Genomic DNA, 16,249 nt, shown 5'->3' with positions numbered 1-16,249 from the left:
CCTGAGCCCTCTGTCCCCTCTGGTTTGGTTTGGGAGCAGCTGCTCAGGGTTCCTTCACCCTCTCGTGGTGGCCCCTGCTCCTGCTTTGAGCATCAGGGCAGTCCCTGCTGGCCCCTCCCTGAGGCCACCGTGGCTGAGGGGACAGAGCCCTCGACTTTAGTGGCCCCAGCAGCTGGAGATCCTTTGGGAGAACCTGCTCCGTGGCTGCTGGCTGCAGGGATTGGGATGAGGGGAGAATTTTGCCCCACTGTTTTCTCCAAGGACTGGAGAGAGAGTATCTGCAAGGCCACGGGGTGATAGGACAAGGGGGAACGGCTTCAGCTGCCAGGGGACAGGGATAGATGGGATATTAGGGGGAAAAATCCTTCCCTGTGAGGGTGGGGAGGCCCTGGCACAGGTTGCCCAGAGAAGCTGTGGCTGTCCCTGGATCCCTGGAAGTGTCCAAGGCCAGGTTGGTGGGATTGGAGCAACCTGGGCTGGTGGAAGGTGTCCCTGCCCATGGCAGGGGGTTGGAACAAGCTGTTCTTTAAGGTCCCTTTCTTCCTAAACCATTCCGTGATTCTACACCTGGGTGCAGGAGCTGGGCTGCTGGGCTCAAACCTGCTCCTCTCCCTATGGAATGATGAAGGTGGTGACCCCTCAGCACGGCTCTGGCAGAGGCTCCAGGCACAGGGAGCAGGGAAGGGGTGAGTTCACTGGGAGAGCAACGCCCTGCTCCGACTGTGAAAGGCAAGGAGCACTTTTATGATCTTCTACCTGCAGTGGCCTGGAGCAGGAGAGTGCCAGAGGACAACCAGACAGTTTAGTTCTCCAGTAGCTCTGAGAGCATGGGAGTGTGCCCTGGGACTGTTTACTGGGAGCTCATTTTCCTGGAGGAAGGACTCCTCCGTGCTGTCATTACGCTAATGGAATGCGCATTGATTTCCGAGCTGGGGAGAGCTCCGGGGTCACCCGCTGGATCTCCACGGGAGATAACACTGCCATTACCAGCCTGGAACCTGCCAACTTCCACCAGAGACAGCCTTCAAACCTGGGACAACCTCCGTGGCCTCAGACACGGCCGTGGCTTTGTTGGAGTCGTGCAGCGTAAAGTCTGGCCTGTGGAAACTCCGTGGCCTTGCCAAAGCCTTTCCTTCAGTTCCTGCCTGAACTTCAGGGAGCCGATGTGCTCCAAGCACCGCCCCGCTCAAGAGCTCTTATGGCATCCAGCCTTCCAAGCAGCTGCTTCCCTCCTCCTCCTCCTCCTCCTCCTCTCCTGGGCCTCCAGAACCTCCTCCCTCTCTCCCTGCCCCACACAGCAGGTAGCTCCTCATCCTCACAGGGAATGTTGGGAAAGGGCAAAAGGGATTTGGGATAGCTCCTTGCATCCTTTTTTGAGGCCAAAACCTGCTCTGGTAAGGCTCACACAAGAATCCCAACCTGCAGCTCTCTGAGGCAAGGAATACCATCAACAGAGGAAGGAGGGAAGGGGACAAAGGGAATGATTTGGAGAGGCTGAGAAAAGTGTGTGGAAATAATCCTAAGGGAAAAAACAGTGGGAAAGCAGGAGGGGAGCAAAAGGGGTGGAGGAGAGTCACACAGCATTAAGGTAACAGAAAAAAAAAAAGTCTGTTTTTTTACTGCAGGGTTTTTTTACTGCAGTTTTTTTTTACTGCAGGGTTTTTTTACTGCAGGGTTTTTTTACTGAAGGGGTTTTTTTTACTGAAGGGTTTTTAGAAGGGAACAGAGATAATTCAGACTGACGAGGGTTTCTGCACATGACCATTCTGGAAAAGACTCTTGCCAGCAGTTGTAAGCCACTGATTTGCAGCATCCTCACTTCTGCTCAAGTTCTCTAGCCAGCCCCGGAGCCAGGGTCCTGATTTATCCCCCAGAATGATTTTCTTCTGATGACAGAATAGCAGCTGCTCTTGGAGTTGTAATACGGGTACACACACGTGTAGAGCTACACCCAAAACTAAACACGTTTTTACCAGAACTGGAGGAGTTCTGAAGGGTGGCACACGAAAACAAAAACGGCAAAATAAAAACAAATTTAAAAAAAAAAAAAAAAAGACAAACAGAAACAAAGCTGCTGAAGGGCAAACAGATCCCTTGAAACTACGTAACTTCTGGGAAGCCCAACTCCTTTTATCACTGGGGGAAAAGAAAAAAGAGGAGAAAACTCTCCTAGGACGGCGTCTGCCTCATCCCCGTCGCTTCAAAAATCGTACAGGCAGAGCTGTGCAGCACCAAAAAATAGATTTATTGTTATTGGACTGAGGGCAGTGGTTCAGCACTTGGCATGGCCCCTGTTTACAGCAGTAATGCTCCCGGAGACAGGAAGTTCTCCAAGTCGCTCTGCCATTATTTTTCTCCTGTTGACGCTTTTGGGAGCGGGAGGGTTTTTTTTATTTAAGCCCAGACGAAGATTTTAAGTGACCCAGCAGAGAGTGTTTGGGAGCTGGCAGAGGCAGCCACGCTCGTGCTCAGCCTCAGGGACCCACATGATGTCTGGGGAGTCCAACCCCTGGTGGGGCAGCACCACACGTGGGTTTTCTTACACGACTGGACCCGGCTGTGCCCTGGACTCGGGTGGTGGGAAAGTCTTCTCTCCTCTCCTCCTGCTGCTACATCCCAAAAGCCAGTCCTGAAGAAGCCATCACCTTGAGAGGGATGGGTTTAATGATCAAGCTAAAGTTGACCCAGGGTATTGAGCTTGAGACAGACATTGGGTCCTCCAGATCAGAATCTGCTCCCTGAATTCTTTCCCTGTACCAGAATCTGCTCCCTGAATTCTTCCTTCATATCAGAATCTGCTCATTGAATTCTTCATCCATACCAGAATCTGCTCCCTGAATTCTTCCTCTGTACCAGAATCTGCTCATTGAATTCTTCCCTATTATCAGAACCTGCTCATTGAATCCTTCCCCATTATCAGACTCTGCTCCCTCAATTCTTCCCCTGCACCAGAACCTGAACTTTCCCACAGCCACTCAGATTAAACAGAAACCTTGATTCAAATTAATGGTGTAACAAAGCAACCCTAAGTCACTTAAATATAAAATGATCAATTCTGGGCTCTGTCTTTTAGGGAAAAAATCACCATTCAGAGTAGATTGGAGGGAGAAGAGTCCCTGTCATTAATATTGACCCTCTAACAATGTGGGTCAGTGGCACAGCCCCTTCCTTTCATGAAATCCCAGAATGGTTTGGATTGGAATGGACCTTAAAGATCATCCAGTCCCATCTCCTGTCATGGGCAGGGACACCTTCCACCAGCCCAGGTTGCTCCAAGTCCCTTCCAACCCGGCCTTGGACACTTCCAGGGATCCAGGGGCAGCCACAGCTTCTCTGGGCAACCTGGGCCAGGGTCCCACCACCCTCCCAACCAGTAATTCCTTCCCAATATCTAAAGGAACCGCCCATCTCCCTGTGGCCAAACCGCCCTCCCACTGTCTGTAGCATCCTGTTGATGCCACATCCTTATCAACCCAACATAAAAACAAGTGCTTGTCTTGGAACTCCATCAACTGCCTCTTTTTCCTTGGGTTTCTCCCGTTTCCATCCCCGCCTGGCGAGCGCCGCTCGTCGTTACTCCGGGATCTGATACCACGGCCCCTGAAACATTCCAAAGGCTTGGACCAGAACCTGGACGCCTGCTTAATACTGATTTTATGGCCCTGTTGAATAGCATCCTCCCCTGTTTTGCACATACTTTTACGATTTTGAATGCGTTCAAGCAAAAAAAAAGAAATAATAAAACCACCCCAAATTTCAACCAAACGCTCAAATAACGCGGCCACGAAGGGAAGCTGCACAGAAGGAACAAAATTCTGACTTCAGAAGACCAATAAAAATAATTGGACTCAGAATCTAGGCCAGTAGTTTCTGGTGTTTATGTATTTTTGTGATTCCAGCTTAAACTGATTGTTTTTTGGTTTTTTTTCCCCTGAAAATTATAACCAGAAGGAAGAGTCCTGATGGCAGAAACTTCTGACTGTGCTTGGTAACATCCCTCCCTCGTGTTCTCCTTCCAGCTACACCTTCTCTGGCTCTGTGGAGGCTGAAAACCACCACAAAACTGACTCATTGCTCCAATCCTGAGAGATAGTAGGAAATATATTGGGAGCCTTAATTTCCAGCCCTTTCCAAGAGTCACTTTTGAAAAGGCCTTGCTGAAAAACAAAGCTCCAGCTCTCAGATTGAGATCTCCTGCAGCAAGCCAAGGCACCTCTCCATTAGCTACTATTATGATAACCTATTAATAATCGTTTTCATCTGGAAAACATGTTTATTTGTTGGGGTTTTTGGAATGTTACGGCCCCGCAAAGAATAGATAGTAACTGGGATTAGTGATTCCATGAGGAAAATATGTCGTGCTCACCAAGCCACGGAGCTTTCCCTCTCCAAAATAACTATTTATTTTTAATTTTACCCAGTGAACTTCTTTTTTTGCATCAGATGTGTTTCATCACAGCAACCTAAACCGGTTCATTGTACACTAGGAAAACAGGATACGTTGCAGCAGCAGCAGCATTTTGAAGCTTGAGGTGTTTATGAATGGAGGGCGAAAAATAGAGATTAATTTTGGTTTAACCAGGTAATCAGGAAAGGGGAGGGGGGAGACTGAGATGGGGTCAAGCTTTAAAAACGACATTTTTCTTTCAGAAATCACTTCCAAGCCAGACAGGCAGGTTTGCCCAGTAGCATTCTCAAAACAGGGTGAGGAATAGTCACTCTGGAGCCCAGCCAAGCCCAGTGTAAATCTGTTTTGTTCAGGAAAAGGAGCCAAATTGCCTTTATACAACATCTCCAGGTTTCGGGCGACCCGTGACAATCTCAGCTCCCATTCTGGGGGTCAGGAAAAATCAAGGGCTTGGGGTTTTTTTACTTCTGAACAGCAACAATGGGCTGAGCAACACGGGGCAACCACACGAAACGATGCTGAAACTCAGTTTGGGAGCTTTGAAGTTTTGGTTGGTGGCAAATATTGGTTGGGAGAAATAAATCCCCCTGCTCTGGGGGACTTGCTGTGACCCTCCCTCATCCAGGAGGGAAATGTGGATGATGTCTTAATGGCTGACACAGGCTGCCTGGCTGGATTTCATTGAAGGCCCACAGGAGAAAATTTAAACTAGTTATTAAGAGTGTCAAGAATGAGAATTTCCTGCTCAGAAGGGAGGGAGTTGTTGGCTCTGATGGGATTTTAATGGGGCTGGGGGGTGATATCAATGAAGAGGGAACCATCACCACTCCAAGCCATTCCTTGTTCTCCACCAGGTGATTTTAAATTTAATTCTAAACAGCAATATGGGCTGAGCAACACGGGGCAACCACACGAAACGGTGCTGAAACTCAAAAGGGAGGGAGCTGTTGGCTCTGATGGGATTTTAACGGGGTAGGGGGGTGATATCGGTGAAGAGGGAACCATCACCCCTCCAAGCCATTCCTTGTTCTCCACCAGGTGATTTTAAATCACCTGCTGGACATGAGGAGCCTCCACTCTGCCCATAACCAACGTGAACTCTCAGCCACTGCCCACACAACGCTCCTGGCATGGCATTATCACTGGTGGCAGCTGAACTTGTTCGAGCTCAAATATTACACGGCAAACAAAGTTTGGGTTAATTTTCCTCCAGCCAGGTATCAAAGGAAGCAATGCCCTTTGAAGCAGCCACCTTCTGCTTTAGGCTTTATACAAATTCAACAGAACAGCACCTCAGAAATCCCGTACTGAGTGCAAACAATCCCCACCTTTGGAAAACAATCCCCTGTTCAGGAGTAAACAAAAGCATACATTAGTCACTGCTCCAGAGATGGGCGGCCAGTGCAGGTGATGAGATTTAACCTCCAAGCCTGACTAATAGCACGCAGCATTCCCAACTCACTCCACTGCTTAAAGGCTCCTGAGCCCCTGGATATCACACCACAGGCAAGGTTTAAGTCTTGGGGGCGAGTGACCAGCTACTGGCAACCACTCCCAGCAGGGTAAGGGGCTCCACGGTGCTCCCTGCCAGGCTTTGCTGCATGAATAGGGACTGTTTTCTCTCAGCTGCTGGATTTTGACCTTGAGGCTCACACAGTTCACTGTTATGATTTCTAGCTTCATTACCATGGCCAGGAACTGAACTACAGGTTTGTTTTTATTAGCTTCTCCGCCACTCTGCCAGCTATTCATTTGAATCTTCTAAACAGTCATCTCTGAATCATAATGCAAATTCCATTTACTGAAAAGGTGGTACCTTTAATATAACAAATGAACACGTTTAATGACTGATACTTTCAGACATTACAGCATCCCTCGTGTTTTCAGTAAATGGATATAATTTTCTCTGCATTACCCTATTATTATTCTTTGCTAGCATTATGAAGCTACGTTCTCAGCTGCGGGTGTTTTCCACCGAGTGCATTTGAAGACGGCCCAAACAACACAATTTGAAAGACATCTGCCTCTGTATCCTCAGCTAAAAATGCTGCAGGAGAGACAGAGGAGCTGGGTTGGTGTTTTATTCCTATAAAGTATTTACTGCTTGCCCGATGTTTCGGCGGGGCCACGCTCTGCCACCGTTGCGACCGTATTTACGTTGGAAGGGGATCTCCAGCTGCATTTCACTTCAAAGGGAAATAAAGGTTGTGGTGTATAATCAGCATCACTTCCTCACTCTGAAGAAGCCTGACCCATCTCCCATGGGGAGCAAAACACTTGGGGAGTGAGCGAGCAGAAGTGGGTCACCCCCCTTGTAACTCTCCCGAAGGGCCACACGGGCAACCGCACACCGGGCGCCGGGTCGGATGCTCACACGGGGAGAGAGGGAAGGGAAAACGGTCAGGAGGGATCAGCAACCCCTGAGGAGCATTCCTTCTGGTTCTGAGAGACACAGGTTGCTCTGAAAGGGAACCTGCTGAAGCGCAGTAGCTGCTCTCACTTGGAACCGTGAGCGTTACGGCACCGAATCGTCCTGGAATAACACCGCGGTGTTTGGAACGCCACGAAAACCTGCCAGTTTTACTTACAGGCAAACATAAGTAAACATCACATGAAGTCACACGGGAGATGTGACAGGTTTTCATCCTTGACCTTAAGAGAGAGAGGCTGATCTTTCTTCTGAGCTCCCTCTGAGCAACAACAACTCTCTGGCTTCTCTTCCGCGAGTCTGACCGAACCTCCCCAAACTCCCCTCAAGGGAAGCACTTCAAATAAACTAATAGGACGGTAAACATGGTGGCTTGGAATTTATGGGGTTTAAGATGATGGCTTGGAGCCAAAGGGTGAAGCTGCAAAGGGTCTTTATGTTGGTTTTTTTTTGGGTCAAGCTCCGTGCACCTGCCCGCCCACGGGCAGCGTGAGCTGCACGCGTCGGGTTCTGTTTGCAGCTTCCACATGACATTTTTAAGTAGTCCCAGCCTAAGTCAACTCCAAATCCTGTTTGTTATTGATGCTCCAAAGGCCTTTTTACTTACATGCCAGTAATTACTGGTTATGGCAGAGACAGAGCAAGTCAGGTATCGAACCCCTCTGTTCTGGCTGCTCTCTCCCATCCACTTTGCAGCAGACATTAACTAACAGGACTGGTGCATCCTGAGGGGAAAACAGGCCAGAAAATGTTCCCTGTGCCTTCAGCAGGTCAGGATGAACCCGCAGAATTTTCAGATCTACACAGGAAATATTTGCACTGTGCAGGGAATATTGAGAGAGACTCGCTCTGCTGCAGAAACTAGAAGGGGAACCCCAGCGCGAGTCCCTACAGAAGACGAAAATTCTCATTTTAAACTCAAAACACGCCACTTGAGCTTAACCACAGGTAACACCATGCTGCTCTAAACCAGCAGGGGTGGCTCCTGGAGTCAAAATGTCCCTTTCTGCGAGGTTTTGATTTTTTTTTGTTGTTATTTTTTTTTTTCCCCAACCGAGATTTCGCCGTTCGAAAAACCCGAAGCGACGCCGGGGGATGGGCGACGGCGAAACGAGGGAAACCCACCCTTCAGAAGCAGCCCACGAGCCCACCCTGGGAATTTGCCATGCTCAGGTGAGCAGGGGGGTGCAGCTGAGAGCAAAGAGGTACCTCTCCCGCTCCTGCCCACGAAGCGGAGGTCGTTGAACCGCGCCACCTGGTTCTTCATGGCGGCCGTGGCGTTCCGCAGCTCCGCCGAGTAGTTCTCGTCGTTCCCGGCCATCACCGTCACCAGCGTCCCGTCGGGGACGTCCCCCAAGGCCACCACCTGCGAAATCAAGGAGTAAGACCCCCTCAGCTGGGAAAAAAAACCGAGGAAAAAGGAGCAACAGCAAAAATCTGGGTGGAGGAGTCTAGGAAGTCTTAAGAAGTCTAAGTCTAAGAAGCTCTTTTGGGAAGACGGGAATCGTTTCCGTTCCTACTTTGCTGCAGTGGGAATCCTCCTCTTCCCCAAAACCTTGTCCACTTCGTCGTTCTTTAATCAAGCCAAATGGGTTTTTTTTGCAATTTTGATTGTAGAATTGTAACTCAGACCAGACAAGTTACGTGCAGGCTCACTGCTGAGCGGTGTCAGTAGTGGTTGACCTGTTACTGCACTAAAATGCTTCCCAACTCTTTTCCACTGTTCTTCCCCACATTGCCTGAATTCCCTGAAGGACCTAAGAGAGTGATTTTTGTTCTAATATATCACTGCATCTATGATATTACCACAACAAATATTATTCAAGGCGCATCTTTTTTTACTCCTCGTCGTGGGTTTCCCACCGTTTCAAACCCTGTTTTTTCTTAACAACTGGACTGGAGAGTTTTGCACTGATGGGCCTCTGAAATGCCCAGTGAGATGTGTACTCTGAGATGAAAAATAGGTGAAATCAGCTTTCCAAAACATACATCTGTAGTTTTCAGTACATAAATCCCATGAACAGGACCTGCTGCCGGTCTCATTTACAGCAGTAGCCCTTAACAGAGCTGTCCCAGAATAAATTCAGGGTAAATCCATAGAAAATCAGGCCTCAATAAGATGTTTCATCTCAAATTAGTGAACAACTTCTTTTTTTCCCCTTTAAAAGTGAATAATTGACTTCAGGCCTCACCTGATGGATGGAAATCGTGATCTGAACTAAGGAAATCTGCCCTGGCTCAGCCAAAGGCTTTCCCTGGCCCCAAATGCTTGTGCTGGAGCTCCCTGGTGCCAGCATCAAACAAACATTTAGGAACACAAGATTCACTGAATTTTTGGTGCAACGACCTGAGAGACCGAAAGATTTCTAATCTTAAATGTTCTGACCTGTATCTACACCGTTCACACTGATCAAACAATGAAAAATTTGATTTTTACTGCAATTTCTTGAGCAGGATGGAACCCTCTGAACAGTTTTACCCTGCTGCAATCAAATGGATGCTCCATTCACTCTGGCAAAAATAAGAGCTTGGGTTTGGTCCCCTATATCTTGTTTTTACATCCCATTGCTGTTCCCTCAATTAAGTCTACATGACTCTTACCACAGATAATTAAAAAAAAAAAAAGATTTTAAAAAATCCAGCTAGTTTTTAATTCCTCTTTTGCACATTCTAAGAGGAAGCAGCCCTTCATCGTGCCCTCTGAGCTGCAGCTTGATATTTTTCCTTCCTCTTAGAATTTTCTAGCTCACATCCAGGCCGTTAGAATCGGCTGAAGCTTGTCACGGCCTGGTTTTATTTCTCTCGGTTTCTAATCACATTTGTCCTTTCCAAAAGGGGATCAGCAGCTCCTTTGCTCGATCAATCCCTGATTTTTTTATTCCCCAGCCACAGCCACCTCCCAGGATTTGGGAGAAGCCTCCAGTCTCAGGTATTTCCCAGCCTTTCCTTCCACGGGAGGCCGAGCTTCTCGATTCTGCGCTCTCCCTTTTGTCCCCAGTAACCCTTATTTTCACTTCCACATGCAAACTTCAAATCACTGGGTCAAAATTCCCTCTTTACGTCTCCATTTCAACTTCCTCTTCCCCGTTCCTCCCCGGCCCAGCCTGTTGGGTTTTTTTGTTCTCCTCTGGGTTCCAGGACGTGTTCCCGGGGCCTGTGCTCTGCTCAGCGCTGGGCTTTCCAAATTTCCCTGATTTTGGCCTAAATTAGTCCCTGCTCGAAATGCTTGAGCTCACACTCTTCTCCTTGCACAGTCTCACAATCAACTTCCAACCCAAGTCACTCACTTCTTAAAAAACCACCTTAATGCAAGCACTTGTATTCCAGGCACAAGAAAGGCCAAAAAGGGGAAAAATCAGGGCATTGCCCTGCGATGCAAATGTTTGCACGTTCATTTAAGGAAATATATTCCGGGATTTTGAGAGTTCACAAAAGATTTTTGTGAATCTGGGGGTAGCTGGCCCTTCCAGAGCAAATATTTCAAAGCACCGTTTCCAAATCTCACCTCCATGAAAAAAAAATCAGAAACAAGTATAAAGCTGCCACAGCCCAGAAAAGAAACTGGAGTTAAGAGTCCCAGACAATAGAAACAGAAATACAAACATTTACATTAGAAAACAGACTAAACAGATAAGCTGAGACTTGCTGACTGGAGTTATCAAGGACTTTGTTGCACTCTTTACCTCTAAAAAATATGTGTTGCCAGAGAAGGGAGAAGAGTATCAGCACTGCGGGTCTGTCGGGTATCTAAATTACCTACTTCTCCCGCATCGGTCAAACCAAACTGGCCTTTTAAATTAAGATTTAGATTCTTTCTTAACAGCAGTCGGACAGTGAATTTCTATAGCAACTTGTTAGCTGTTATAGAATAGTTTTTAAGTTTCTCAGAATCATTCTTTTTTTAGGAAAAAAAGCGCTTTTTAAAATCAAAAAAATTTTAATTTTGGTTTGAAACAACCTCCCGATCAAACACCACAAATGAATTTTTCTAGGGAAACATGAAGAGAAAACTCTCCGTCTCTCTCTTTTTGTTCATGCAATGGTTGTTAACAAGCACTTGATAAAACTCAGCGCTTTTTTGTCAGGTGCGAAGGAACCACCTGACCCGAATTTTCTAATTCCTGGTCCAAATCATCTGAAAAAAACCCAAAAAAACCAACCAACACCCCACGACTTTTAAAAACGCCTTTGCGAATATTCAGTATTTAGCATGAACCCAACAAGCTTGTTTTACACGTGGCAAATCATTCCAGGACTCATTTCTCGGCAATCCACGGAGAGAGAATTTTTGGGGGAGGTGAAGACGAGGAGCAGGTGCCTCCCAGCCCACCATTCCAGGGGCTCATAAGGAAACCTTTTCCCGTCTTTTTTTGGGGGACATGTTTTGATTTATTATTTTTCTCATGTATTGAGTTATCCCGCTGTTCCAAACTCCTGGAGAAGCTGCCGGTGAACGCGGCGGGGGGGGAGCAGCCTTGGGCATCTCTCGAAACCTTCCCTGGCTTTGCTTCCCGCAATTTCCACATAACCAGGACAGTCCCTGCCTCCAAAAACCCCCATTCCAGAGGAGAATCCCAAAATCGCTGCCGGCTCGGCCGGGCAGGAGAGGGAAGAGCCACATCTCCTGTTCCTTCTCCATCCCGGTCCCCGCCGGGAGATGCCCAGGGATGGGACAGGGACACGCGTGGCCCCGCGGGGGACCCGCCACCGTGGCCTTTGGCCACAGGGATCCCCCAGGAAAAAAAAGGAACACCGGGAACTCCTCTTATCTCCCTTCCCGGCGGGGCGGAGCGGCTTTTCGCTGCCTTCCAGGAGCTGAACTTCCCGAGCAATTAGCAGGAGCCGCCGAGTGCGTGGGTAACAGTGTAATAATTAATCTAAATGTGGGAATTTAGGAAGTGACCCTGCCGATTAGTTCCTCCCATTTTCCCCAGACTCCTATCTGCGTAAAACAAGAGGACCAGACATAATAAAACTTTGCCCCGAAGCCGCCTCGTCAGCGGGATTTCCCGAAGCTCCGGGAGCTGAGCTGATTCCCTTCTCCCTCGTCTCCCCTCTCCCCAAAAAGCCGTCGGAAAAGACTCGAGTCTGGTGGCCTTCAAACACAAACTTGTACCGAGGCTGTCGGGGTTTGGGAGTGACCGCAAAAGAAAGCGCGAACCCGACAAATCCCCGTCCTAAATCTAACCCCGGGGCTCCTCGGCAGCTGCGTGTCTGTGCGGCTCCCGCCTCGGATAAAAGGATAACGAGAATAATTACCTTTTCCTTTCCCTGCTCGGAAGCGTATCTGCAGCAGGAGCAAGAAAAGCAGCGCGTTCAAGAAGTCAGCGACAGACCCGAGTTAAAAAAAGAGCGTGACCGAGGGGAGGATAATTTTACTCCGAAGGGAGGATAATTTTACTCCGAGGGGAGGATAATTTTACTCGAACCCCGGTAACGGGAAGGCTGGAAAGCCCGACAAGCAGCCGGGAGGCACCACTCGGCAGGGTCCCGGCGGCCCGTGACAGGAGGGAGCCGGGATACCCTCTCCCCTTCCCTCCTCCCCATCTTTTCTCCTCGGATTTAGCGAGGAACTCAGGAAACTGGAGAAGCCCGAGCGGCCGCAGGGTCTGCCCAAGGTTAGGCCTCGATTTTTTACTATTATTAAAAACAGCCAATTAAAAAAAAAAAAAAAAAAAGGAAATATGCGTGTTGGACTGTTGGTGGGTTGGTTTGATGGGTTTTTTTCCCCCCTGGCAGGGGAAACGCGGCGCCTCCCGAGCGGGGCCCGCGGAGGAGGGCGAGTATCCCCCGTGGGTGGCAAAGGGACCCGCCACCGCCGTGGGCGACTTCTGGGCGAGCCCGGGGCTCCTTCAGCTCCGGGGGCTCCTTCAGCTCCCAGCCGCCTGCATCCGTCTGCAGCGGGCTGCGGCATCTGGTCCCCAGGGCAGCCAAACTCCTCAGCTCTGGCTTTTTTTCTTTCTTTTTTTTTTTCTTTTTTTTTTTTTTTTTTTTTTTTTCCCTCTCCCTTGAGCAGAGCCGGAGTTATGAATGGGGAGAGCAGGGAGGCAGCGGCTGGAGAGAGCCTTCCCAGCCCATCGCATTCCTCAGCTGCCAGCGCTCGCTCCTGCCCGCAGCCCGGGCGGGAGAGGGAGGATGGAGAGAGGGATGGAAGGGCGGATGGATGGGTGGAAGGATGGGAGGATGGAAGGAAAGGTGGGAGGAAAGCTGGAAGGAAAGGTGGAAGGAAATGTGGGAGGAAAGGTGGAAGGAAAGGTGGGAGGAAAGCTGGAAGGAAAGGTGGGAGGAAAGATAGAGGGAAAGGTGGAAGGAAAGGTGGGAGGAAAGCTGGAAGGAAAGGTGGGAGGAAAGGTGGAAGGAAAGCTAGAAAGAAAGGTGAGAGGAAAGCTAGAAGGAAAGGTGGAAGGAAAGCTGGAAGGAAAGCTGGAAGTCAGGGTGAAAGGAAGGATGGGAGGAAGGGTGGAAGGAGGCGCAGCCGGACCACCGGAGCGAGCCGTCCCTGCCCGGGCGCGGCTCGGAGCGCCCCGTGCCCCCCATCCTCGGGGCGCACCCGCTGCCCCCCATCCCTCCATCCCTCCCCTCGCCACCCCTACCCCCCGACGCGCCGTTTTGGGGGCTCGGGCGGACGTACCTTGAAGGCGATGGGCAGCGTCTTGTTGCAGCGCCAGTGGGTGGGCAGCACGGAGCAGAGGAAGTTGGGGCTGTCGGTGCGCACCAGCTCCCCGGGGTGGTCGGCCAGGACCTCCACCATGCTGCGGTCGGCGCCGCGCAGCTTCCCCGGCAAAGCCCCGCCGTGCTCGGCGCCGGGCAGCGCCAGCGGCTCGCTCATCTTCCCCGGGCTCAGCGTGGTGGAGGGCGGCGTGAAGCGGCGGCTGGTGCTGGTATCTACGGGGATACGCATCACAACAAGCCTTTTGAGTGAGGGACCTCCACGGAGTTCTTACAGAACAGCGAGGCGAGCGGAACTCTTCGGCGAGCCGCTCTCCGGGGACCAACATAAACGGAGACGGGGCCGAGGACCCGCGGGAAACTTGTTTCTACGCCAGTCCCCGAAGTTAATTTTCTTTTTTTTTTTTTTGCTGAGATATAGAGAGAGCGCGCCCAGACTTAACTCTTGGCTTCCTGGAGCGGCGGAACAAACGCGTTAATCCGATAAACCCAAGGGGCGTCCGTGCGGGGCTTTACCGCGCATCGAGTCCGCGGCCGCGCCACAAAAAGTTCTCGGGGAGAAAGCTCATTCCAAACTCCCCGAGGGGAAAAAAAGAAAAAAAAAAAAAAAAGAAGAAGGGAGGCGACCAAGTAACAAGAAACACGCGCTAAGCCTGGGCTTCCCTGTCAGCCGCCTGCCGGTCTCTTCCAGGTGATTTCTCTACAGTCCCAAGAGAAAATAAACCACACCGGCGCCTTCCGCGGGCAAAAAATGGCTCTTTTCGAGAGGGAAATTCGGGGTTGTCTTCAGAGAAGGCGGTACGAGAGCGAGACTTTGTGATCAAAGGTCAGCTGGCTACAACTGTGTATATATATTCACGTCCACACACGCAACCACACACACATATACCGGACTTCATAAAATATTTACAGTATAATCTGTAGAGAATTTAAACACAACAGGAATCCATTAATGTTCTCTGCGAGTTTTTTCTTTTCCTTTTTTTTTTTTTTTTTTTTTTTTTTTTTTTTTTTTTTTTTTTAAAGCAGCCTTGAAAATGAGCTTCAGTAGTTTGGTTCGCGTCTCTCTAAGAGTAGTCGTGTCATGACCTCTAGATTATTCTTGCGCAAAAAAAAAAAAAAAAGGCAAAAAAAAAAAAAAGAAAAGCGAAAAAAGAAAAGCTCAGGGCATTGCATTCAAGCTTCGAATCTCTGTCTTTGGTGTAACGCCTTTCATCGGTTTAAAGAAAGGTCGCGGCCGATCGCAAGCTCTGAGGCTAAAAGGTCCACAGCCGAAAACTCGGGTTTGGGGATGTTGGTTAAATTGTGGGTTCTCTCTGTGGTTTTGTGTGTGCAACAGCGCTCTCTCTCTCCCACTCACGTCCTCCTCAGCAGTCAAACCAACAGTCTGCAACAACTTCGGCACTCATTGCCAATTCTCTCTCTCTCTCTCTTTTTTTTTTTTAGTATCTGAGACAGTCTTCCTCTAATTCGGCCACAGAAACCGGCTGCTTAACAATATTTGAACCGCAGCAGGTGGAAGCCTGCTCTCGGAAACATGGCTTTTCTCTCGTCCAGCGGGATGGACACGGCCAACCTGCTCCAAAAAGCCCCCACACACAGACACACAGACACACAGACACACGGAAAACCAAAAGCCGCCAGCCACAGTTAAAAAAAAAAAAAAGAAATAAAAAACCACCCAGCAAAATCAGTGCTGTTGAAGGAGTGAAAGCTTTCCTTCCGCAAAGGGAGGCGGCGGAGGAGCCCGACGAGCAGAAGGCAGACGGGAAGCACCGGGCGAAGAGCAACCCGAGAGTTGCCGAGGGGAAGAAGATCAACCCAAAAGTTGCCGGGGGAAGACGACCAGCCCAGAAAGTTGCCGAGGGGAAGAAGATCAGCCCACAGGTTGCCGGCCGGGGTTCGACAGGAGTGCTCGGAGAAAGCGCATTCCCGCGGCGGGGAGAGATCGCGGGGTCTTCAGGCGTGGGGAGCGCGGGGTCCCGTGTCCCGTATCCCGTGTCCCGTATCCCGTGTCCCGTGTGCCGCGTCCCACCCGGCGCCCGCCGCGGCCGGGATGGATGGAGGCGGCCGGGAGCGAGTCGGTGCGGGCGGGAGGAGTGCGGGGAATGTCATTCCCCCGCCTGCTTTGCATACGGGGGAGGGCACCGGCCAATCACGCCCGCACGGGGCGCGGCCGCGGGACGGGGGGCTCCGGGAACCGGCGCGGGGTGTGCGGGACACCGGCATCGCCACCCCGGGGGCACGGCCACCGCCACCCCGGGCCACCGGCATCGCCACCCCGGGGGACTGCGGACACGCGCGGGGGGCTCCGCGCCCACCCCGGCGGGGGTGAGGGATGCTCAGGCGAGACCCCCGGCTCTGCCCGCGGGCCCCGCTCGCCCATCGCTCACCCACCGCCCCCTCCACCCGCAAGGTGCCCGCAGAGCCGCAGCCGCGTGTCCGCCGCCGGCCGCGCTTCTCGCCGCGCAGCCCCCGGGGCGTTGCCTGCCCGCGGATGGGGGGGACCCTCGGGACAGCCACCGCCGCCTCCCGGCCCCTCGGACACGCACTCGGTGTGCCGGGGACCGGACTCCCAGCCGGGGGACATCCCTCCCACCCCTCCTCCGCCACGGCCGGGAATAGCCGGGAATAGCCGGGAATAGCCGGGAATAGCCGGGAATAGCCGCACGGGCATCATCGCTGCCCCGCCGGCCGCTCTGGGCCCCGCGGAGCCGGTGGCGAGGATGCCGCGGGGAGGCGTG

The 16,249-nt window shown here is 51.0% G+C and overlaps 1 protein-coding gene across 1 annotated transcript in view; it reads right to left on the bottom strand.

Annotated features, from left to right (window-relative positions):
- RUNX1 (RUNX family transcription factor 1) overlaps window positions 1-15,602 on the bottom strand; it is a 95,392-nt gene extending 79,790 nt beyond the window's left edge. The window contains exons 1-2 of the mRNA XM_064647120.1: window positions 13,468-15,602; window positions 8,046-8,202 (exon numbers count right to left, since the gene is read on the bottom strand). Coding sequence (XP_064503190.1) covers window positions 8,046-8,202; window positions 13,468-13,737 — 427 coding nt within the window. The 5' untranslated portion in view covers window positions 13,738-15,602. The remainder of the gene's footprint in view (window positions 1-8,045; window positions 8,203-13,467) is intronic.
- Window positions 15,603-16,249: the final 647 nt, after the last annotated feature.

This window comes from Pseudopipra pipra, chromosome 2 (assembly GCF_036250125.1).
Source record: "Pseudopipra pipra isolate bDixPip1 chromosome 2, bDixPip1.hap1, whole genome shotgun sequence".
In the NCBI taxonomy this organism is placed as follows: domain Eukaryota; kingdom Metazoa; phylum Chordata; class Aves; order Passeriformes; family Pipridae; genus Pseudopipra; species Pseudopipra pipra.
This window is presented reverse-complemented; position numbering and strand designations above follow the sequence as displayed.